This window comes from Vicugna pacos, chromosome 2 (assembly GCF_048564905.1).
Source record: "Vicugna pacos chromosome 2, VicPac4, whole genome shotgun sequence".
Lineage (NCBI taxonomy): Eukaryota > Metazoa > Chordata > Mammalia > Artiodactyla > Camelidae > Vicugna > Vicugna pacos.
The window spans coordinates 18636030-18659032 of NC_132988.1; the positions used below are offsets into that span (position 1 = coordinate 18636030).

Here is a 23003-nt window from a genome sequence, read left to right on the forward strand (position 1 = left end):
TGGTTGTTGAGGCTCCAGTATTTGCTTGCTTTTCCCTTTAATTGGCAGTGGTTTAGCCCTGTGACTGTGTTCTGGAAACAGCCTAGTGGAAGCGTCTCTGCAAGGAATTAAGTGAGAGGTCTGGGTTTGGAGTTGGGCTCCTGCCCGGTTTAGCTGTGCGGCCCCGGGCAGATCATTCTGTGTGTCTGAGCCTGGCTTGTTTCATTTACGGGATGATGCCTCAGTTGTTGAAAGGAGGTCACAGGTGAAGGTGCTCCTGTGGAAGGCGGAACTCACTGGCAGAGAGGTCCCTGTGGCAGGTGGTCAGCCTGGAGGTGGCGTCTCTTAGACGGAGACTGGAGAGCTCCGTTCTTGTCAGTGTGGTGTCGTCTCCTGTCCTGGATTCATTTCTGTGGATTCTAGGCCGTTGAAATTTGAAATTAAGTGCCCTAGTGTAGCCTACTGACTAATTCATAAAAGGAGACTTGTTTAATTCCCCATCTATTGCATTCATTGCATGGTTTTATGTTTATCTAGTTAACACTGGGTGTAGCTAGTTGGTTGGTTAGTCAGTTAACTGGTAAATTTGTCTTTGTGTTTTGGTGTTTAGCTGAACCTTTTGCAGGGGAAAGATTTGGAGTATTTCATTTTCAGTATTTACCTTTCTGTGACCAGAGGTCTAACTTTGATCCTTGCAGATGGAGTGTTTCAGGGGCTCCTAGGACTGTGGAGTCCTACTGTTGGGGAATCATCCACTCCCATACCAGCGGTTTTCTGGTAGATCCAGGCTAGGTAACAAGTTGGCATGGGGTCACACGAAGAGTTAGTGGCAGAGCCAGAACACAAACGCAGGTCAAGGCAAAAAGCCCGTGATGGAGATACAGAAGTTGGAGGCCAAGTGCTTGCTTGATGGTGGTGGTTCTTGCGGTCTGCATCACCCTAGATTATTTCTATGCAATTGTATCTAAAGTATGGAATTCATGATCATGATTAATTTGTGGGTTCATTATTTTATCTTTTATTGGACCTCTGTGTCAGGACGTTGGGTTGGTTTCAGGATAGGAACGAGGAATGGAGTCTTGAGCAGTGACTTAATCTTGTAATTCCTTTTTGTGTTGCATATCACAGTGGTCTGGTATTTGTACTGCAGTTTACATGGTCTTTTCAGGCATGAAAAATTTACCTCGAGCCCACTCTAAGCTCCTTTTCTGCCCCGATGCCCCTTTTTAGTTTATCTTACTGTTTTGTTTTGTTTTGTTTTGTTTTGTCTTTTGTCTCTTTTAGGCATATAGTTGTCCAATGTGGGCCCCACATTCTTACCTGTACCCTCTGCATCAGGCCTACCTGGCAGCCTGCAGGATGTACCCAAAGGTCCCTGTCCCTACGTATCCTCAAAATCCTTGGTTCCACGAAGCTCCTTCTGCTCAGAATGAAAGTGATTGTACCTGTCCGGATGCCCATTTTCCCATGCAGACCGAGGCCAGCGTTAATGGTCAGATGCCACAGGCAGAGATTGGACCACCGCCATTTTCTTCACCTCTGGTTATCCCCCCATCTCAGGTGTCTGAAAGTCATGGACAGTTGTCTTATCAGGCAGACCTTGAATCTGACAACTCTGGGCAGCTTCTTCATGCTGAATATGAAGAGTCACTAAGCGGCAAGAACCTGTTTCCACAGCCATCCTTTGGACCGAATCCGTTCTTAGGCCCAGTTCCCATCGCCCCTCCTTTCTTTCCTCCCGTTTGGTATGGGTACCCTTTTCAGGGATTCATAGAAAATCCAGTAATGCGGCAGAATGTTGTTCTGCCCTCTGATGAGAAAGGAGAGTTAGACGTGCCCCTGGAAAATCTGGATCTGTCAAAAGAATGTGCTTCAGTTTCTGCAGTGGATGAATTTCCGGAGGCCAGAGGTGAAGACACACACTGTCTCCCTGAAGCAGGTGTGAGCAAGCACGAAGGCCGGGCGGAGCAGTCGTCTCAGACGCCCAAGGCAGCCCTGGCGTCGGCTTCCATCCCTCCTGGAGCAGAAGGGAAGGCTCATCCTCCCACTCAGATTTTAAACAGAGAGAGGGAAACTGTGCCTGTTGAACTTGAGCCTAAAAGGACCATTCCAAATCTGAAGGAAAAACCAGAAAAAGTGAAAGATCCTAAGACTGCTGCTGATGTGGTCAGTGGGGCCAACTCTGTGGATAACAGAGTGCAGAGACCAAAAGAAGAGAGTTCGGAGGATGAGAGCGAAGTGTCGAATATTCTGAGAAGTGGGAGATCCAAGCAGTTCTACAACCAGACTTACGGAGGCAGGAAGTACAAAAGCGACTGGGGCTATGCTGGCCGGGGCGGGTATCAGCACGCCAGGAGCGAGGAGTCCTGGAAGGGGCAGCCGAGCAGGAGCCGTGATGAGGGTTATCAGTACCATCGGAACGTCCGGGGTCGGCCGTACCGGGGGGACAGGAGGAGATCAGGGATGGGAGACGGCCATCGCGGACAGCACACTTGATGGTGTTGCTGTGGTGTCCTGGAGCAGAAACCCTTTCTTAGGTGGAATGTTTCTGAAGGCTTTAAAAATTACATTAAAATAAAAACCCAAATTGGAACGCTCTCCTCCCCTCCCCCTTTAGCCTCACTCTCATTCTGGACAAGAGATTTTGGATATGTGTTCAAGGAGGCAGGTAAATTCCTGGTGTTGCCATTTTTCTTCGTTCACAATCTATTTATCGGGTGACTGCCCCCATAAAAAGTAGAGAATAAGTTTGTTAAAGTATTTTTTATAAACAGCTTAATATAAAACATAGATTTAGTGTTTGGTTTTTTCCTTATATAAGTTTAATTTCAAATGTTGGAAATGTGTGCTTTATAGTGTTTACTAAAGTGATAAAAATATACCATTTGACACACTATAGATTCCAAAACATAATATTGCACCAAATAGAAATGTATATTTTATTATGCAATGCCTTAGTCATAAACTGGGCTCAAACAATTCTTAGCCTAAAACACTGTTGTCTTTTGAAATGCTTCCAACCCAAAGGCCTTTCATCTCAATATCTGTCAAACTTGAATAATGTCTTCTCTTTAATATTACACATAAGGCAGCCTATTAACCTGTGTCTTAGAAATGTTGTATATAGTTCTTTTAATATTCATAGGGTATATTTTTGAATTTTGGTGAGTGAGTGTTGAACTTGAGATTGCATACAAGAATAGATGTTTAAGAAGTAACAGGAAATCTAATGAAATGGCTGTTCCCACCAAGAATTCTTAGCACTGGTGTAAATATCATGGTGCCTACTCGAAAGAAATGTAGATGCTATGCATTTTGAAAATAATCTGCATCTGTTAAAACTGCAGAAGTTTTTTTAATGCCACTTTAACACTAATGCACTGACAGATTTAAATATTTTGTGAGAAGAATTGTTAAAAACTTTTTAGCTTGACAGGTTTCTATAGAGTTACTGTGTTTTGTTTTTCTCTTTGCACCATCAGTTGTGTGTACCACTTTACATTTGCATGTTCAATCTGTCACGGCTGGAACTATTGTACAGAAAAGGATGATTGTGACTTTTGAGTTCTTTTCTAGAGGATGCTGCTAGACAGTGGATTTGCTTTGCATCTGAGAGCTTGTTGCCCCTCTGGTGACGTCTCTGTCCCGCTTCCTTCAGTCTCTGCAGTATTCACTAGGCGTCCCCTTTGCATGTTGCACTCTGTTCCCATTTGGAGACTTGATTCTCTGAATTAACACAGTATTCGTTCATCTGTGTTACTGTGTAAAAATAACTGTAGCTTGTATTTCTTATTTGTACATACCAATGTGAAAATCTACCCTTTTTTATGTTCTCTTTTGATCAGGAAGTTTGAGTGCTATGCAAATAATGTTGTAATTTCTCTTTGCATGCCATGTGTAATATATTACCTAGCCAAAAGTAGACTTTCGTTTTTTTAATTTAAAGCAAATTACTTTAAAAGCAGATACAATTCACTTGAATTTGACAAACCGAAGCAGATGAGTTTTCTGGGTTCTCTGATAACCTACAGGAATGTTTGGATGCCAGCTAGGCTCAGTCAATCTCCACTGTACTGTAATAATGGTTATTTACCTCTGTGTTGTTTTAATTACCTAACGTCTGTGTAACTGCTGATTTGAGTAGTGATTAGTGTTTAGATGTTTTGTAACATAGGATTTTAGAGAGCACTTTGAAAGATAACATTTTATTATGATGGTGCTAGGTAAAAATTTGTTAAGACTGGGTGGTTGTGTGGAAAAAAGAAAAATTCTGGAGAGAACCCGTTGAAAGGCATTTCTGTTGTCACCTCTTCAGCTCAAACAACGGGGGAAGGTACTTCTGAAGCAAATTTTTTCTTAGTTAACATCAAACAGTTGTTATGGAAAGAGATTAGGGGGTCCTCCACTTTCAGCTCATGCTTTTCTATGTAGAGTCGATTAACTTGATGCTTTTATGAAAATTACACTTAGATATAATGACGAGATTTAAAAGTTCAGTGTAAGTTTGATCTCAGGAGTCCAAAAGAAGTCACTGTTTCCAGTGTCCTTTGTTTTATTGACTGGGATTTGATCTTCTCGGTTTCTTCTGGAAATGTTTAAAACTTGGGCAGGAAAGAATACTGTTTATTCCCTCACTGTCACTCTGTCTTACCTCAGCTGAGTAACAGAATACTCTGTACAGTTCCTGAAGGAAACACGTATGTGCTTCCTGTTTCCCATGCTCACCTCCAGGACGTGATGGAAACAGTGCAGAAAGAGAACTTCAGCAGTTGGTACTTTCCTCAGTGACCACTGGAATAAAAGAACTCTGACTTTTGATAATTAGTTACAAAATGATCAGTCTTTGTATGAAGGTCAGTTTTGTTCTTTTCCTTTAGGTTTGTTTTAAGTATGTAAGTCCAGGGGTTTTTGCCTTAGGCTGAGGTCAAAGTAGGGCCGAGCAAGCTTTTGTCCGTCTTCATTTTAACTGAGTCATATGGTATACTGACAGGAGGTAAAATGTTTCAGAGAAAAGCGAAAGTTAAGAAGTGGGAATCACTTGTATTTTGAGTTGGAAATTATGGAACTTACTGTTAGGATCATACACATTTTGAAGAACAAATGTTTAGAATGACCAAAGCTCACCTGTTTTTGTTTTGTTTGGTTTTGGTTGCTTTTGCTAAAACTTGATTCCAGTCCCTTTCCTTTTTAGTATTATGTGTATTTCTCCTGTAGTTTATTTCCTCTCGTACCTTCAGTTCTTGCTCCGTGTACCTGTTGGCAGCAGGATGCTAGCATCTGTGTAGTCCTCCTCCTATTCCGTATGTTCATTTTCCTGGCTGACCTAAGCTCAGACCCTGCCTTGCTGGCAGGAGTAGGTTTTCCCTGGTGATACAACGTATTTGATGCAAACTCTATATATTCTTGCAGTGTGTTTCCTATGTGACTCAAGGTTGAATAATGCCTGTGAACTGCAGACTTGCTTATGATTGACTTGGTGCAATAAAGTTCCTTTCTAGCCATTTCTGGTTTAGAAAACATTCAGCCATCCTAGAAACTAGCAATATTTATTTACGCCTCATTTATTCTACAGTTTTAGATGAGGTAACCTTAGTCTTTCACTTATGGGTACTAAGCAAGGTCCATTTTGGTGTAGCTGAAGAGAATGCATATTTGGCTACACCATTTCTGTTTACCGTATTTTGCTTCCTGTTCAGTGTCTAAATGCTATTGTTTTTGTTTAAACTCTTAATAATGGCTCAGTACCAGTATGTCAGTTTCAAAGAACTAAGGTTTTGCTACTAGTATCAGCCACTTACTCTCCCACTGATTGGGATTTCCCACTTATTTGCTCCCCGCTGAAATAGAAGTTTTAGAAAATCCTAGAAGAGGGGTGGGTGCATGTCTTAATGCTGGGAAACAGCAACTTTGGGGTTGAATTTACTTGAATGGATTAAAAATTGCATTGTTACAGAGCTAGAGAAAAATTTATGTATGAAAAATGATAATAGCCTTACACTGAGTACAAATAATACTTAAAAGCATGTGAAGATGTGATCATTTGTGATGTTACTTGTTAAAAAAAAGTATATATACATCTTTTGAAGTGTTGAAAGGAAAATAGTACTTTATATTCTTTATCATATCACTTTTTGTAAGTGTTGAATATATTCCTGTTTATTTTTCTATGTTCTGTTTTGTAGCCTTAAGAAGTGTTTCGAACATACCTGAATGTATAAAATAAGAGTAAATGCCCTACACGGTGTGATGCTGCATTACGTATAAAACTGTGTGCATATATTAAATTCTGTCTCTTGATTCTGCTTGTGGTTCTTTGGTTCTAGTGTTTTAACCAAGTAATACAGTGTATAAATCTTAAGAGGAATTTAAGTAAATTTCTAAAACTAAGAGTTGGTTTCCATAGTTTTTATCCCAATCAGAAAATAATCTAGTGTGCAAGTAAATGCCACATGGGATTTATAATCTGTGAGGTAGGCACTGTTCTTTTCCCTACTCTCTATATAATAAAACTGGGGACATGCAACCAGTAAGTGGTAGAATTTGGACTTGAACCTGCTCTGATTCTTTTTAGTGCTAGTTCTCATTAAGTGAAATGGGAATGTATAGAATAATTTATAGACTAAATGGCCTTTTTTATTTGTTAGATCAAGCAAATCATTGAAAGTTTTATTTGAAAACAGGTAGCAAGTATACTTAACTACTTTGAAAACCCAAGTTTCTTAAGGTTGTATTTCTTCATTAAATCATCACCTAAGAATATTACTAGTCAATACTTCTTAACCTTCTTACTTTATGTATGGACTTTGTCTGCATATGGCTTCCTCAGGAAGCAGAGCCTGAAACAAAGGCTTCATTCAGTACAGGGTTTGATGGAGAGGTGCCCAAGGTACAGGGGCAGAAAGCTGGAAGGAGGGTATCAAGTCATGCAGGCTGTTTGTTTGGGGCTGCCCGAGGAGGGGAGTGAAGGCTCACAGAACCTTGTCGGGGGTGGAGGAGGGGTCTGAGGGAGACAGGAAGGGCAGGGGTTGGGGGGAAGCATTTATGTATCAGCTATGAGTGCCGGCACCTCTCCCCTGGAGTCGGGGAGGAAAGCAAGAGGGATTGTGTTCTGGAGCTGGTTGAAGCCCTGGCAGAACTGACAGGATAAAAGGGTGAGACCGAGTGACCAGTAGTCCACAGGAAGTGGCCTATTCAGGGTTTCTCTAACTTTTCTGTACTTTGAAGGGCCTCCGTTCTACTTTGAGTATACTTGCGTTACTTGGACTCTGACGTCCATGTCTGTGGAATGGTATGAGAATGCAAATTAATTACAAAAGAGGGAGTAAACACAACCTGCATTCACAGACCTTAACAATTTTATACGCTCATCAGAAAGTGTGAATCCTGCCCTCCTCAGAACACTGAAGCTTCAGATGTTGGTATGAACAGCAGGAATTTGTTAGATTGATCCTTTGAGTTCATTAGAGAAACCGGACTTGAAAGTCAGTCCTTCTTAAAAATACCATTGCTGTGATTACATTTTATTTTTCACATCTAGGCAAGAAAATCAAATTCTCTGTGGTAAGCTTGTTTCTAAAATGAAAACCTTGGCTTTGGACTAAATGGCCTTAAGATAGAGTGAGAAACAAAGTAATGCTATGTACTTTTCTAGGGAAATACTTGTTCCTGTGTAACTTAGTCCTTCATGATTTTAGACGTTCACAAATGAGGGGCAAAAAATGGGAGACCAGAAACCAGAGGCACAGACGTGAAGTGACACTAAGGCTGTGCTCCATGAGAGGGGATGGAAGAACGTGGCTGCCAGACTCATCAGCTGAAAAGGTTTAGATACAAGAGATGGACTTGGGCACATGCAAGGTTGGGAGCTGGAACTAATACATCTGCATTAAAGCCAGGAGCACCTCAGTAAAATGGGCCCTAATAGTAATAGCAAAAATTTCCTATAGACAAGCCTCTCCTGGCCTGGGTTCTAGATTCTTAAAAGGTAAAACAAAAACAAAAACAAACCCCACTGACTGAGAATGTTTTTACACTTGTTTAGGTTTGAGGTCCAGGAATCTGCAAGCTAAGATGAAAAGCGGTTCCAAGTTGGTGACACACTTGGTCACCTGGCAGAAGTAAATGCAAAGCCTTTGGAGAGACAAACCCCAGAGCCAAGGGGCCAAGGTTACTTCAAGAGAAATCGTTTGACTCAAAAACAATTTAAATAAGGATTTGTTTTCCTTTCCTAAGAAATCTAGAGGGAAAGTGGCTGCGGGCAGTTGTGCCATGTTTGATGTCAGGGCTAGCATCCTTGTGGCTTTCTTGGCATTTCCCTTGTCACCTTATAGCCACAAAAAGTGGTACCAGATATGTATCTCCTTTTATTAGGACAGCAAGAGAGCTTCTGGAAACACCAAGACTTCTACTTTCAGCTTGCTGGCTAGAATTTGGTCAACACAGCATCATGCCCCGCTGTGAGAGACTAGGAAAACATGGAAGAGGACTGTCATGACGGTTTTAGCCTAGTTATGCTCCAGCACCTGGAGCTGGGCACCCTGCCTATCAAACTGGCAAGGAAGGACATGCTGGTGAGTAAAAAAAAAATACAAGCGTAAAAACTATAAGGTCCTGAACAACTGTTACTTTGATAATTCTAGCTGCTTCTCTAACTGGCTTTGCTTTGTCAGTCCCTACTTTGAGCACACAAACACCTCTACCTTAAATCTTAAAGAAACTGGAAATCCACTGCCGCCTGCCTACCCGTATTCATGCTTCCCTCTCACTAATCTCTTCAGCGCCCATGCTGGTTTCTGCCTCTGACCTGACCTGTATTCTGGCTTACGTGGGTTGTCTTACCATTTTTATCATGATGGTGCCTTTCCCCTGGGAGCTACCTGCACATAATAAGCCTTTTCTGACCCTCCAACCGAGGACTATTTCACTTTTGAAAACACTTGGTGCTCGTGATACACCAGACACTGGGTTAAGGGCTTGACGTACACGCATCTAAAATGCTAGTGAATATGAATGAAATTAAAGACCCAACTGAGTAGTTATCCAGTCTTCCTACAGAAACACACTCTGTGGCAAGTACGTTCATTCCTTCAATATAGTAGGTGAACTGCATGCCACACACCAGTCTACACATTGAATTGAAGCGAGAGAAGGTACTGGACCTCAAGATACTACGGCCTAAAATTAGGTTATCCTAAGTTCCAGAGATAACACTGCTTTTGTAAAGACTGCTGTATACTAGGCTGAATACACATAATTGATATGTACAAAATACAAAATTCAAAAGGTGATGGGTGTATGTGTATATATGTGTCTCCTTTCTTCCCTGTCTTTTAACCAACAAGTAATCCTTTTCAAAAGCATTATTTTCTTGAGTATTTTTTGTACATTGTATTATTATATTTATTTTCATATAAACAGTGGTGTGTTATAATAAACTATGTTGCACCATGCTTTTTTGCTTAGAGATTTTTTTCTTAATCAGGATATACTGAGTAGTCTGTCTCTTTAATAGTTAACATTTGCACTGATGTATTTGAGTTGGTAATAGATTTTATAAAAAACTCTTGTGTTCATAATTTTAAGTCCTTTTCTTTGCTATATAAAATTTTAACATCCAAATCCCTATTTAAAAAATTTCATTTACATGTAAAACATTACAATTGATGGATATTCTGTCAGCAGCAAGAAGTTGAAAGAACTGTGCTCTTATATCACAAAGATTTTCTTAAGGACATGATACAGAATTGATAAATAAAAATAGCTTTTGTCTTATTTTATTCAATATATTTGAAGTAATCATTCACAAATTTAACCTATCCTTAAAAATAGGCACTACTTATCTTAGTATAATCCCATTTATGTACAAAACAAACCCTTTACATATTCACACTTAGGTTAAGTGCACAGAAAAAAGCATAAAAGGGAGGATATATATTAAACATAAATACTGGTAACCTTTGGGAGGGTAAAATGAAGGAAGACCATAACTCTTTATTCCATATATTTCTATATATTTGAATTTTCACAACAAACATGTATTTATGGATTACTTACATAAATTAATTTTTTAAAAGGCATACCGGGGCTCTGTTAAACCCTACTTTCTATCCACTGTTTGCAAATTAATCAAAGCTTCTATCGTTTTAAGGAGCTCTAAAAGTCTGCTCAATAATTTCTAGTTAGTGTAAGTTAGTTCCAGTTCGGCACATTAGTCAGAAGTATAATTAAAGTGGTTTCACACTACAGGTATCCCCCTGTTCAAACTCAGGAACTCAAGAAATTTGGATAGTTTTTAGAACTCCTGCTACACACTATTCAAAACTCAAAAAAAAGTCAAATAGATTTAGGTAATATCCTCTATAACCAAACTTAGAAATGAATATATTTGGTACCAGAGGATACTTTGTATTGCTACTGGGGACTCAACTTATTTGCATTAATGTTGCCCTTAGGGAAGTGGCTCACAGTCCCTGTCTGCCCATCAGAAATGTGTGCAATTTTAAAAATATATAGATGCTTAGGGAAAAATACGAAGATGCTAACTCTAAAAATTCGGGGCCTATCCTGTACTTTGAAGGAAAACAAATGTTCTTTAAAATGCCTTTACCTAAATCTTGATCAATGATTATATAAATGTATGTTTAAAGAATAGCACTACTTTGAGAAAAATTATAGAATATACAATCTTATGGAATGCTAAATCTGAATAATTCAGAGTAAAATTAGGGTTTTTTGGGGGCCAGGAGAAGGGTGTGTTGAAATGATTTTCGATAGATATTCAAAAGCACCAAAAACATTGTAAACAATGCTTAAGTTTGTAATAGTCATTTTCCAGCAGTGGTGTTTTGTACTAGATAATCTTCCCTTGAAAGTCTAAGCACTCTGACAATTTAGTGCAAAGGCTGAAAACAAATCAATACAATCCTGATGTTTATTTATCAAATTTCATCAGTAGAGTCATCGACCGGCCTTAAAAATAAGGGTGGTTTCATTATACTAGAATACTTGGCAAATTACGGAATTACAGAAACTTGTTTCAAGATTTTTGAAAGGGGGCAACACTGGTCAGCATTTGGTACATGAATATGTAATATACTTATTGAAAATCTTCACATACATCATGAAAACTTGGAGGTAATCTGTATAGCTTGAAATGTCTTCATTTTTGAATGTTATGCACAAAAAGGGCCTTATCAAGAACAGAAAAGTGATATTTTCTGTATTCCGATTACAGTTTATAACACAACTGGCTTTTGATGTTATTACAGCAAGTTAAATTCCAAGCTCCAGGGCATGTGGGGTATAAAACCTGATTTTCAGTTTTATATGACAAAAATCCCAATGTTTCTTTTAATAAATGGCTTATCAGTATTCTCAGATTCACTCTAATCATCCAAGAAAAAGTAGTTTCCACTCTTCTTTTGTTCTACATCCTAAAAAATAAAATAGAGAAGCAAGAGAAATCAACACCATTCTCTTGTATGCAGGGCAGACTTTCACCCGCAGCATCACTTCACAGGGTTTACGGTACTGTCTGTCCAGCCGCCTTGCACTCACTGTCCGCTCCTGGGGATTCCTGGTTCCACCAAAGGCCGGATTACTACCTCTGCTACCCATCCCTACCACAGCACCTTCCTTGGGCCGCCTCATACAAAATCCCTTTACGTAAAATGCCTTATTTACATGTCTAAAAATTTGTTACATAAAATACATTTCCAGAAAAACTATTAAGTTCCATTTTCATCATTTTAAGTTCATGGTAAAACGGTAACACTGTCAGTTTGAGAACTGCCTATCATACAAAATGTATATAAAAACCATTTTTCCCAGTACTGTCTACAGACTGGCCAGCAGTGACCCATTTACCTATTTGCCTAGGTGCTCCTCCTTTACTAGAATTCAAGTATGACTGTCCAGGATGAGTGTTTATAGAGGAAATGATGAATAGTGTACTGGGGACTGAGCCATGAGTGTACACAAGAAAACCACAATACAAAGTGTTTGCAATGTTTCAGAAGAAGTTCTTACAGAAATTAAGCTGCGCGTAGTTAGTGTTCTGGAATTTAGTTCTTCTGTTTAATATGCTTTTCAGAGCTGGGAAAACTTTAATTTTAATTTAAAACTCACTATTTCATTATCCTAGACAAGAGTAAGATAAGTCACTCATAAACACAATACATAGTGAAGGCTAGGCACCCAGACATTGTGTCAGGTGCTTAAATATGTATGATGTGTACCACGACCTTGGCTCTGCCTTCCAAGAGCTCACAGGTTAGCAGCAAAGCTAGGAGTACAAACACGAAAACAATGAAATTGAGTAAGTGCTACAGGTATGCATAATGTACTTGTAAAGCTTCTAAGTATTAAGGATGATGGCTAGAGGGCTACGAAATGTAGGCAACATTTTAAGGAGGCATTTCAAATACTAGAAACAGAAGTGCTTTTTTAGAGTTCGCTTTTTCTTTGAGTGACAAAGAAATGACTGCCTTCTAAAAACCGTATTTCACAGACCACTTTAAGTGTAGGGTGCACAATTAATTTATATACCAAAAAGAAACACTGCCAATTTAACTGACAATGTTTTTCCATTATTTAGAATTTAATGTTTATTGAAGAAGCTTGTTTAGACTTTAAATATACATTTTAATCATGTGTTTGTTCTTGTGCATGTGCAAAAAGAAAAATGTGTACAAAAAACTGGTCAAATTAACTATTTGAAAAAACTTCTTTGCTTCAAAGGCAAATGAGTGTAATCTTCCTGAAGATATTTAAAATGACAATTATACTCAACAAGAGGTACAACAGTGGGCGCACCTCAAAGAGACAACGCGGCAATGGCAGCTGCATCACGACTGCTGCCCCAGAATGAAGTATGCCATCAGATGCTAAGATGTACAAGACATGAATCTCAGAACGAAGTATGACATGGATTTTAATGAACCATGCCTTTTCATTATTTACACTGAGAAGTTATCCGTGATTTAAGATAATTTTTCTACATACCTTAATTGAATTGAGTTTGTTTATTCTTGGCCTATAGTTGTTTGGATCTCTTCTGAATGTAATTTCAAGCTGAGACAAAAATTTATTCATGCCAGCCAAAAGGGTTTGAGGACTAGGGGAAAAATAAAATCTATTAATTGTGATTGAATTTTACCCCCCAAATGTAACTACTTTTTGGGATGAAGAGTATTATGAATCACTGTTCCCTCTAATTCCCCAATCATAAGTCATCTGAGTAATAGTATAATCACAGTATATTAAAAACTCTATATTCAGAAATGTCTTTGCTTGGACTACATAGTTTGGCTGCATTTTTGTGCAAAACACACAGTTTAAAGTGTGCTCTGACCTGGAAAAAGAAACATTTAGACAAGTACTACTTTAGAAAAATTACACAACTGTAGAATTTCAAATCTAGGATTTTTAGGGGAGAAGAGAATTTAATAGAAAAGGTATTTATGTTAGAAATCTGGCACTAAAGGGAATATGTACAACCTAATGGTTTTTAGTAATAACTTCTTTTTAAGTTTTTATACTTTATTCATCTTTTCTCACCCAAACTAGTTTTTAAATCTTACTGTACATGTGGAACATGTTAAGCACTGTGTAAATACAAAGGGAGGATCATTATTTGAATAACCACCCTCGCTAAGAAGCATGTGATTTTCAATAACTGATAACACAGATTTTAAATGGGGGAAAAAAAGGAATTCTGCAAAGCTCAGAAAGTACTTTCATTTCTTGGATGGATTATTCAAACAGGAACTCTATTCCTCCTAAACCAGGAAACACCATGTTGGAATCACATGAAATTATTGTTTTTATAGGTCAACATGGTTGAATATCAGTTAATTTCATACAGTTCAACTTAACAAGGTTTTAGCACCAGAAGTATAAGAAATTTTTCATTAACTACCTGAATGTTAGGCTTCTCAGTATTACAAGTGCCCTCGATCAAGCCAATAAGTAAAAATGAGAGGAAAAAAAAGGGGGAAACATAAAAGCTTTCATCTTTAACTGTGCTGTGCATCAGTACCAGATATGCAGGATGTAGTGAGTTTTACCATTAGCAGTGTAAGATGGGCAAATCATGTAACTTATGGCAAAGAATGGAGCAGACAAAACTTAACCTGAAAGAAAAGGTGCGGGGCCGAAAGCTCTGCATGCTTATCCCCCTCGGTCAGGAGTTCTGTACTACAGCCTGAAAACTGCTGTTCTGCCCAGTGCCATCCAGAATTGGATATGAATAACCTTAGGCGTCACAGAGTCATTTCTATAATTTCTGGCTATTTCCTTATTAAAAATTAAAATAATATGACTAATGTCTAAATGCTTACTGGAAATTTTAAATAATAATGTTCTAATTGTTGGAACTTGTAATTAGGTTTGTATACTTTAGAAAGCAATTTTACCTGTTTGCAACTGTGTTCTTAGATGGAACACCATCAAAAACAATGACTCGGTCTGCGAGATACGTGGCCATGATGAAGTCGTGTTCTACAATGAAGGCTGTCTTCTTGGCATGGAGAATGAAACTAAAACACATGATTTTGAAATCTTTTAGTTTGGTATCACCAAATTTTCAAATGCTATATTTAATCAAAAGTAATACACTTATGAGTAGGACATTACCGTTTCACAACTCGAGCAGCCATTAATCTTTGCTCAGAATCCAAATAGGCAGATGGTTCATCAATTAAATAGACATCAGCAGGTTTGCCCAAACAAAGAGCTAAAGCTACTCGCTGCAGTTCACCACCAGATAATGTCTGCACCTATTTGCACAAGAAGTTCAACAAACCATGTAGAGACACCAAAGATTAAAGGAATAAAATGATACAACAAAAATTATCTTAAAGTACCTCTTGATCGATGATGTTTTCGATTTGCAGAGGCTTCATCACATCAGTTACAAACTGTGGGTGTGTGTAAGCATCTCGTATCTTCTCATGTAGTAGCTGTCGAACACTTCCCTGTTTTTTTAATGAAACAAGTATCAACATTTTATTTCAGTACACAACTCTTTGAATTATGAACCTAGACAAAGTTAAACTTCTCAGCAAAGGTGTATCAATTTGCCACTATATCTATAGTATTTTTATGCTTATCCATCAACTATACCATGTTTCCAGACTTTTTAAGTTAAAAACCCATCATCTCTACCATGTAAACAAGAAAACACAATTATCTTAAAATTTGAAAGTAGTAAATAATGAATGTTTCAGGGAAGAAATCATTTGAGAACAGGAGTAATTCTAGAGGTCAACATAGGTATCAAGTAATCTTAGGCAATCAGTAAGATAACACAAAACGCACAATAATGCAATAGGGATGAATTTAAGATGTCTTTTATTTGTTATCTGAGGAGAGGGCTGAGTTTGAGAACTTAAAAGCTAAGCTTATAGACAGCATCAATGATAAAATTTTTATTGTAAGCCACGCCATCTCAAATACTCTTAATATGAGTACTGAGGTACTGAGTGTAGATACTGGAGTAAATTCATTGCAACACCTGCAGAAACCAGCGGTTAATAAATGTCATAATGTTTTAACGTTCATCCACCCTGTAACATGTGCCACTGATTGACTGATGGGCTGAATAATAGAGGCTCCACCATTTTCTGGAACCTACCAATGCATGAGGTTCCAGTTTCTCCACATCCTCACGAATACTTGTTACTGTCCTTTTGATTTAAGTCATCCTAGTGGGTGTGATATGGTATCTCACTGTGGTTTTGATCTGCACTTCCTTCATGACTAATGATGTTGAGCATCTTTTCATGTGCTTATTGGCCATTTGTGTATTTTCTTTGGAAAAATGTCTATTCAAATCCTTCACCCATTTTTAAAGTGAGTTCTAAGAGTTCTCTGTATGTTCTGAATACAAGTACCTTATTAGGTGCAAATGATTTCTCCAGCCCTGTGGATAGCCTTTCACTTTTCTGGTTTCATTTGTAGCACAAAACACATTAGATTTTTAAAGATTTTGGAAAAAGATGCCGAACAGACTTTAACAAATTAATCACCAAGTCACCCAAATCTGGGTACAGTTGTGTTTCCTCAGGGTCCCTATTACTGAGATATGGCTGAAGCTTTCCTTCATCCAATTATGCACGTTTTTACAAGTAATTTGCAAGTTTTCACTTGTAATACAAGTATTTAATAGTAACAACATGTAAGTATACTGCAGATAGATTAAAATATCTTCTTTCGAACAAAATTACATAATTTTATATTACTGTCTTATGATATTTGCTGAAATAATTCACACAATTCACTGCAGTGTTTCGGGACTACTAGGACAATATGTTCCTGTCCTTTTACATTTTTTCTAGCCTCTGGTCATTCCAAAGTTTGCATGCTTTTCTGATAACAGAGGATACATTCTTCTGATTGTTTTGCCTTCTACATATTCTCTAATTTGTAAATTGTGAATTTCTTGTCTTTTATCCCTTTGCATTATTATTGGACCTAATATTTGGAAAATATAACCATTCCTTAACTAAAAGTTCCCTAAGTTCTGATAACTTAATGTTTTAATTTGCCTTTGCTTGGTATACAGTATGTGCATTTACAACAGAAATCCCAGGAAGTAGATACAGTGCTAATTTCTGGTACCATTTGATACTTTTTTGTAACATCGTCACGTACAGAACCATCCGGTCACTTCTGTTATAGTCATGTATGGCCAGTGGCTTCACTTTTTTTTAAGACTGTAACAACAAGCAGATGAATCTGAATTTGACACCACAATGGGTGTGTGTTGTCAAAAGTACTCTTATATCCCGAACATCTTTCCTCTTAAGGATGACAATTCCATTGTTGTCTTCTTGTGACACCATTTCACCCCTTTTTAGTGGATGGGACATAACATCTTTTGGTATAAACTTTTTATTATGCCACACAGTCCCAACCATACTTTTTCAAACTCAAAAATTTTAGGGCCAATTTGTAGCTTTTGTAGAAGTTATTTATATACAATGTACATTCTTCAATAATTTTTCTGCAAGCTCACTGCAAACATTTTGAGCTAATAATCTGCCTGACTCCATTAGTCTCTTGTCCAGAATATATTTTTATTGACCACGTATAACCTTTGGTTGAGCACAGATAATTTTTTTCCATATTTGTGTGTCTTATTTGGTATATACTGTCTACATATAAGCCTTCCTCTTCAAGGAACCACTGTCTCACTGATTATGATACCTGAGCCCGGTGAAAAAAATCTGATAATTTTCAGTCAAAGTGTTAATCAATGGTAATATTTTTCCAAGCTTATCACCTCTTTCAATCATTTCATTATTTGCAAAGTGCAAATTTGATATTAAAATGATTATGAGACATTATGGTATGTGGCAATGTGAAATTGTAAAGGGGTCTTTTGACCAATATTTAGTAATAGATATTGATTTCAATAGACTCATCCAAACTAGAAGAGCAAGGAATTCTTCAATTTCTTCAGAAGTAGGTTCCCACCTCTTCATTTGACTATATTCCACATTTAGATGTTGAAGTAATTTTTGTTCCGTGTATCTATATGCCTCCTTTACCAGGTTTATTATTTCGTCATCTAAAAATAGCAAAAGAACTTCACCTGGGCTGCTATCATGAGGTAATTCTGTCAGAGGTCCACTTTCTCCTGTGATTATAAATGATCTTTGTCTGCCAGTAAACTCTTTCCACTCAGTACTGTCTAGTGCACCGTCATCCTCATCATCTGTTTCTTCCTCTCCTTCTACAACTAATTGTTCTAAAATCTCCTGTTTTCAACTTCAAGATCATTCTCCTCATTCTCTGAGCTTGAACTTGACAAAATTTTATTTATATGTCTTCTTCTGGATCACCTCATTGTCACTACTAGTGTCACTTTCAACTGTGTTTTTACATTGTCTGACAGACATTGTAAAGATATGAAAAACCACAGAACCACACTTGGAAGATGTATAGACTTTGAGACACAGAATAAAACTGCCAAGCTGAGTCAAGCAGAGCAGGTGAACAAACAGAGTACCGTTCTAAACAACTGCTTATCTATCAGTTCTACTAATTGGATCATAGATCACTCTTGAGCTAACGAATGTCAAAGTAACACCACAATGTCAAGACTATTCTGTTACCTGAATTTATTCCATGCAGAATAATGACATTCCAAAAAGAAATAAAACTGTAAAGAGGTTGAAAATTGAAAATAAGAAAAATTTTTTTGACAATTCCCATTATACTGGAAAAGATTAATTATAAGCACGTACACTGTTAGTGCGTCACACTGCGGTGAAGTGTGAATTTGGGCTCTGCAGGAAACACACCCAACCCACAGTGGGTGATCAACCTGTTAAAAAGTTTTCCTAGTAGTGGAAATGAATTAAGGACTGTAGTAGTCCTAATATCTTCCTTAGCACTTTCATTATGCCTGTACAGAAACTAATTTGGAGAAGGATTTTGATAGTTTAAGATTAATGCTCTATGTAGATAAAAGCTTTTCTTTAACAACAAAATAACAGAGTAACTCACCGTTGATTTGGGACTGATTTTCTGTGGCTTATAACTGACATTTAGAATTGGTACTTCCCCTGCAAAATAATGCAAATAAGACACTGAGAACTGCCCAGACCTTTAAAGTTTACTATGTGGAACAGGGTAAAAAGACTCAACATCACAACTGTACCTCCTTCATCAGGTTTAAGTCTTCCAGCAAGCATTCTGATAAATGTCGTTTTACCAGTACCTGGCAACACAACATAAAACAAACTGACTTGCAAGATGCTTCACATTTAGAGTAAGTCACTATGCACTACTGGGTTTTAACTGAGAAATTAGTTTTAAAGATACACACTGGCACTGATGAATTCTGGAAGTTATACAGAAAAATATCTGAACACTGATGATTCATCTCTCAAGTATCATTTCATACCAAATGGCAAGAATACAGACTAGAGATTATAGTGGCCATTTTAATAAATGGTGGGTCTATAAAGTATAAGACTTGGGTTTGTTCTTACAAGATTTATTTAGCCAAATTATCAATGCATACGATTTACTGTTAAGACAGCACAATACTGTTATGATTGATACCATCATCAAAAGTCCATTTATATGAAGTATTTAATTGCAACCTAGCTCAAAATTTCTCCATTAACTAATGACTAATATATTGCAACAATCATCAAAAATTTTTTCTTCTACAGTTTTGTACCCTGTAAGTACACAATTCAAATCTTCTTTTTTTTAATCATGAAAGCAATACCAGATATTTGGTACTCAAATTCATCTCACAGCCATATTTACAATGGCAATCTAATATTAAAAAATGCTGGTAATAACAACTGTTTACAAAGTTAGATTAGCCTGAATTTAAAATAAGAAAAGCTCCAAATGGAGGAGTGCAAGGAAAACATTTTAAACTAGACTGCTTCTGAATTACCAATTTATCCTTTCTTTCCTAGTCATTTTCCAGGATGAATAAATGCTGTCTGTACCAACTTATACACAGAAAAACCAGTTTAGAAAAAAAAATCTTATTTTCACTGAAAGTTAACTAAAACAAAATAAGAAATATGAACTTGATTGAATGACAGTGAGATTAAACCATACGTTGTCACAAAAATGTTAACTAGACTGAGCAATGTATGATATGAATTCATTCCAGCTCTCAAACCTATAACTGAGTCAAAGTTTTTCAGAGTAATTGGAACTCAGTCACTGGATAAACAGAACAGACTTTCAAATATCACAAATTAAGAAAAACTCACCATTTTCCCCCAACATCACCATGATTTCAGAATCTGTAAACTCTCCAGCTACAATTCCTAGCTCAAACTCTCCCATTTTTTTCTTCATTCCAGGGTATTTATACATACACATCTTTTTAACTTCTTCTTCATTTGCTGTCTCAGCCACTTTAAAAACAAGTGATGCATCTCTGAATCTCAAGTTTTCTGTTGGAACGTAGCCATCCAAAAAAATGTTTATGCCTGACAGAAAGTTATTGATGATAGATTAGTAAAGATCAATTCAAGATTGAACTTTTTCCACAGCAAGAAATTATCATATGAAAGTCAAAACCCTAGGCTCTCTTGGGAGCAATCTGTGCATAGACTTAAATTGCTATAGATTTACAATATGCACTGTGACAACATGGTGTTTCATGTACCTAATGCAAGTTTAAATAATTTATGTATACATATGTCCTATATATACAAACATATACACAAGCACATCTTTTCATTACTACTGATTTTTATATTTTTTCCATCATATTTTATGTGGAAGCTTATGATGCCATTTTTTTCTGTATTTTTAAATCAAAAATTGTTATTTTTTTCAAAAAATGACAAGTAGGTAATATTTTCATAGACTGACATAAAATGAAATAGTCAGGAATAATATTTTACACAATTTAAGTTGTAAGTATTCATTTTCATTTGAGATATAACCATCTAAGTTGAAGTTACGATTTACTACTTTTTCATATGAATTTTGCAAATTCATATGAAATTTACAATAACAAAGTAACTTCTTTAAACAGTTTGGCTTCACTGTACAAACACCATTTTCTAAAAAGATTTTAATAACTGAAAATAAACTAACACATTGTACATGAAAATCCCTCCATACTAAAGTTGTTAAGATCCATATTGGCAAATGCACAGAAATGGAAAAGTGGGTTGTTTGGGAAACAGTGAAAAGATGTGTTTTTCATTGTTTACTATACATAAGAGAAGTAAGAGAAGGACAATTAGCTGAAGTTTTGGAAGGTCTTGAAAGAAAGTAAGGGTGTTATTCATTTCATCTGTACTTAAGAACCATATCTAGGCCTTCTCAGTCTAGAATATAGGTGTTCAATAAATATTTGCTGACAGAACAAATAAGCATTTATTCTGCCCAAATCAGCATTTTTAATCTTGAACTATTTAAAAATTATACGTGAGGTTAAAAAAGATTAAAACCAAAAATTAAATAAAAACATAAACTTGAAGGACTCTTAGTGGCCCTTTAGTACAAGTGCCTGCTTAATTCATCAGGTAAGAAAATGAAGGCTCAGAGAAGTGACTTTATGCAAAAAACATTAACAAGTCAGCCTTATACATTTCTACTGCAATGTTTCTCTTAAATCAACTTAAAAATGAGTTCAAGGTAAAACTGTCTTTACAGTTCATAAAGAGCTTTTACATATGCTGTGTTAATTTCAGTATATCAAAAGAAAACAGAAAGATTAAGTGCACTCTGTTACCTGAATTGTTTCAACAGATGGGGCATGTTAAAAACCAGGACCCATTTCTTGAAAGGCATAGCCTTTGCATACTACATTTCTAACCAGAATTGTGAAGACCGACTGCCAGGTACTCATGTCATTATTAGTGTGATTCTAGAACTACTAATGGCATAGAGTAGGTACTGAATAAATACTTGCTAAATAAAACATTAATAATTACTTATGATGGCATCTCTTGAGACAACCGAACAGAAAACTGGGCAATCTCACAAATTTTCCCTTAAAATATGTATCTATTTATTTCAAATGTACAAGTAGATAAGTGACAGCTATTCCTTCCCCATATCTTATACTACACATACACTTTTTATAAATTAAAAAAGCTACCATTGCCTTTTTATGCAGAGTGTGATGCAGTGTAAGTTCTTTCCCCAAAAATTTCTTAGGTAACTCAAAAACGATCTCTTCGAAGAGACAGCTTTTAAAAAAAAAAAAAAAAAAAGAGCCTCCCCAACCCAGGGAGCTACAAGGCTACATAAATCCTTATTCTTATAGAAATATGGTATTTTTCAAGATATGAACTAAGCTAAGTAGTCCTTTATGTGTTCTAGACTGTCAGTTGAAGGCACAGTTGGAGAGAAGAAATATAAAGTAAAAACAGGAGTAAGGAAGCAATGGAAGGAAACAGAAAGAGACAGGAAGAAGGCATACCAGATGGAGAGTGCACTGATTTTGTTTCAGGAGCCATTTAGTGGTAGGCTAATTTTTACTTTTGCCTAACTTGCTTAAGTAGGGAAGAGACATGGAAAAGAGAGGCCAGAGAGTCCCTCTTTCCTGAAAGTAGAAGGAATAAATGAAAATACACTTACTAAGCTATTTTATTAGAATTTGTCACTTATTAAACTATAATATACTTAACTAAACTATTATTAGACTTTCAGATAGTCTTTGTTCCACAAACTTAGAATACAGATTACAGATAAACTTGAAACATGAAAATAAAATGAGCACTGCAGGATTTCGAAGAGTTTTCCTACTGGCACTGGCCTGTCAAAGATAAAGCTGAAGAAGACAAACGCTACAGTGATGCTGCAGAAGCCAAAATACAAAAGAAACTTGTAATACAATAGGTAAGTAGTAAAATCGATAAAGCATTTTAACCCACAACAAAAAATTCTCCAGAAACAGGTTTTAACAACTGATGTGTATATACCTTATATATATGTATACACACACACACACACACACACACACACATTCTACTGGATAACTGAATTCCTTAAGACCAGACTTTTGGGTAAGTAATATTAGAGCAACACCTAACTACTTAGGATCAATAATACATTTTGTAAGCACCAGAGTGAAAGAGAACACAGTATTGTGAAAATAGTTTTCAAGTTACCTTCTCTTACACTAAAAGGCATAGTGACAACACCATAAGCACTTGGTACGCCATATAAACAGCAGATGAAGTCAGAGAGATAGTCTAATACACTTAGATCATGCTCCACCACAATGATATATCTGAAAATCAATAGATTTTTATTTTAAAATGTAACATAACATACATAATTTAGTTAAAACTGTATTTAATTATAATTCTCACAACTCTTGCATTTTTTTAAAAAATTAGTGTAAATTTCAGGAAAACAGATATATTAAAAAAGTTAAAGACCATTATTCAGCAAGTTATAAAACATTTTCTTTAAATAAGACTCATTATCAATGTTCATATTTGAAATTGTTTTCCTAGACTAAAAAAAAAAGTTAACATGAAATAGTTTATGGATATATGAAATAAATGTTTTGC

The 23003-nt window shown here is 36.6% G+C and overlaps 2 protein-coding genes and 1 long non-coding RNA gene across 5 annotated transcripts in view; 2 read left to right on the forward strand and 1 right to left on the reverse strand.

Annotated features, from left to right (window-relative positions):
• Nucleotides 1-6276, forward strand: part of OTUD4 (OTU deubiquitinase 4) — a 39794-nt gene extending 33518 nt beyond the window's left edge. For all 3 annotated transcript variants that reach the window (XM_072976343.1, XM_072976349.1, XM_072976359.1), the window contains exon 21: nucleotides 1264-6276. In XM_072976343.1, the coding sequence (XP_072832444.1) occupies nucleotides 1264-2475 (1212 nt within the window). In that variant the 3' untranslated portion in view covers nucleotides 2476-6276. The remainder of the gene's footprint in view (nucleotides 1-1263) is intronic.
• Nucleotides 6277-7034: 758 nt separating this feature from the next.
• LOC140701154 (uncharacterized) lies at nucleotides 7035-12986 on the forward strand. Its single transcript, XR_012080061.1, has 2 exons — nucleotides 7035-8549; nucleotides 12718-12986. It is a non-coding gene; the product is annotated as an uncharacterized lncRNA (long non-coding RNA).
• Nucleotides 9737-23003, reverse strand: part of ABCE1 (ATP binding cassette subfamily E member 1) — a 28814-nt gene continuing 15547 nt past the window's right edge. Inside the window, exons 10-18 of the mRNA XM_006209921.4 lie at nucleotides 22596-22717; nucleotides 19731-19952; nucleotides 18647-18706; nucleotides 18493-18551; nucleotides 14844-14954; nucleotides 14614-14756; nucleotides 14394-14516; nucleotides 12982-13093; nucleotides 9737-11411 (exon numbers count right to left, since the gene is read on the reverse strand). Coding sequence (XP_006209983.2) covers nucleotides 11364-11411; nucleotides 12982-13093; nucleotides 14394-14516; nucleotides 14614-14756; nucleotides 14844-14954; nucleotides 18493-18551; nucleotides 18647-18706; nucleotides 19731-19952; nucleotides 22596-22717 — 1000 coding nt within the window. The 3' untranslated portion in view covers nucleotides 9737-11363. The remainder of the gene's footprint in view (nucleotides 11412-12981; nucleotides 13094-14393; nucleotides 14517-14613; nucleotides 14757-14843; nucleotides 14955-18492; nucleotides 18552-18646; nucleotides 18707-19730; nucleotides 19953-22595; nucleotides 22718-23003) is intronic.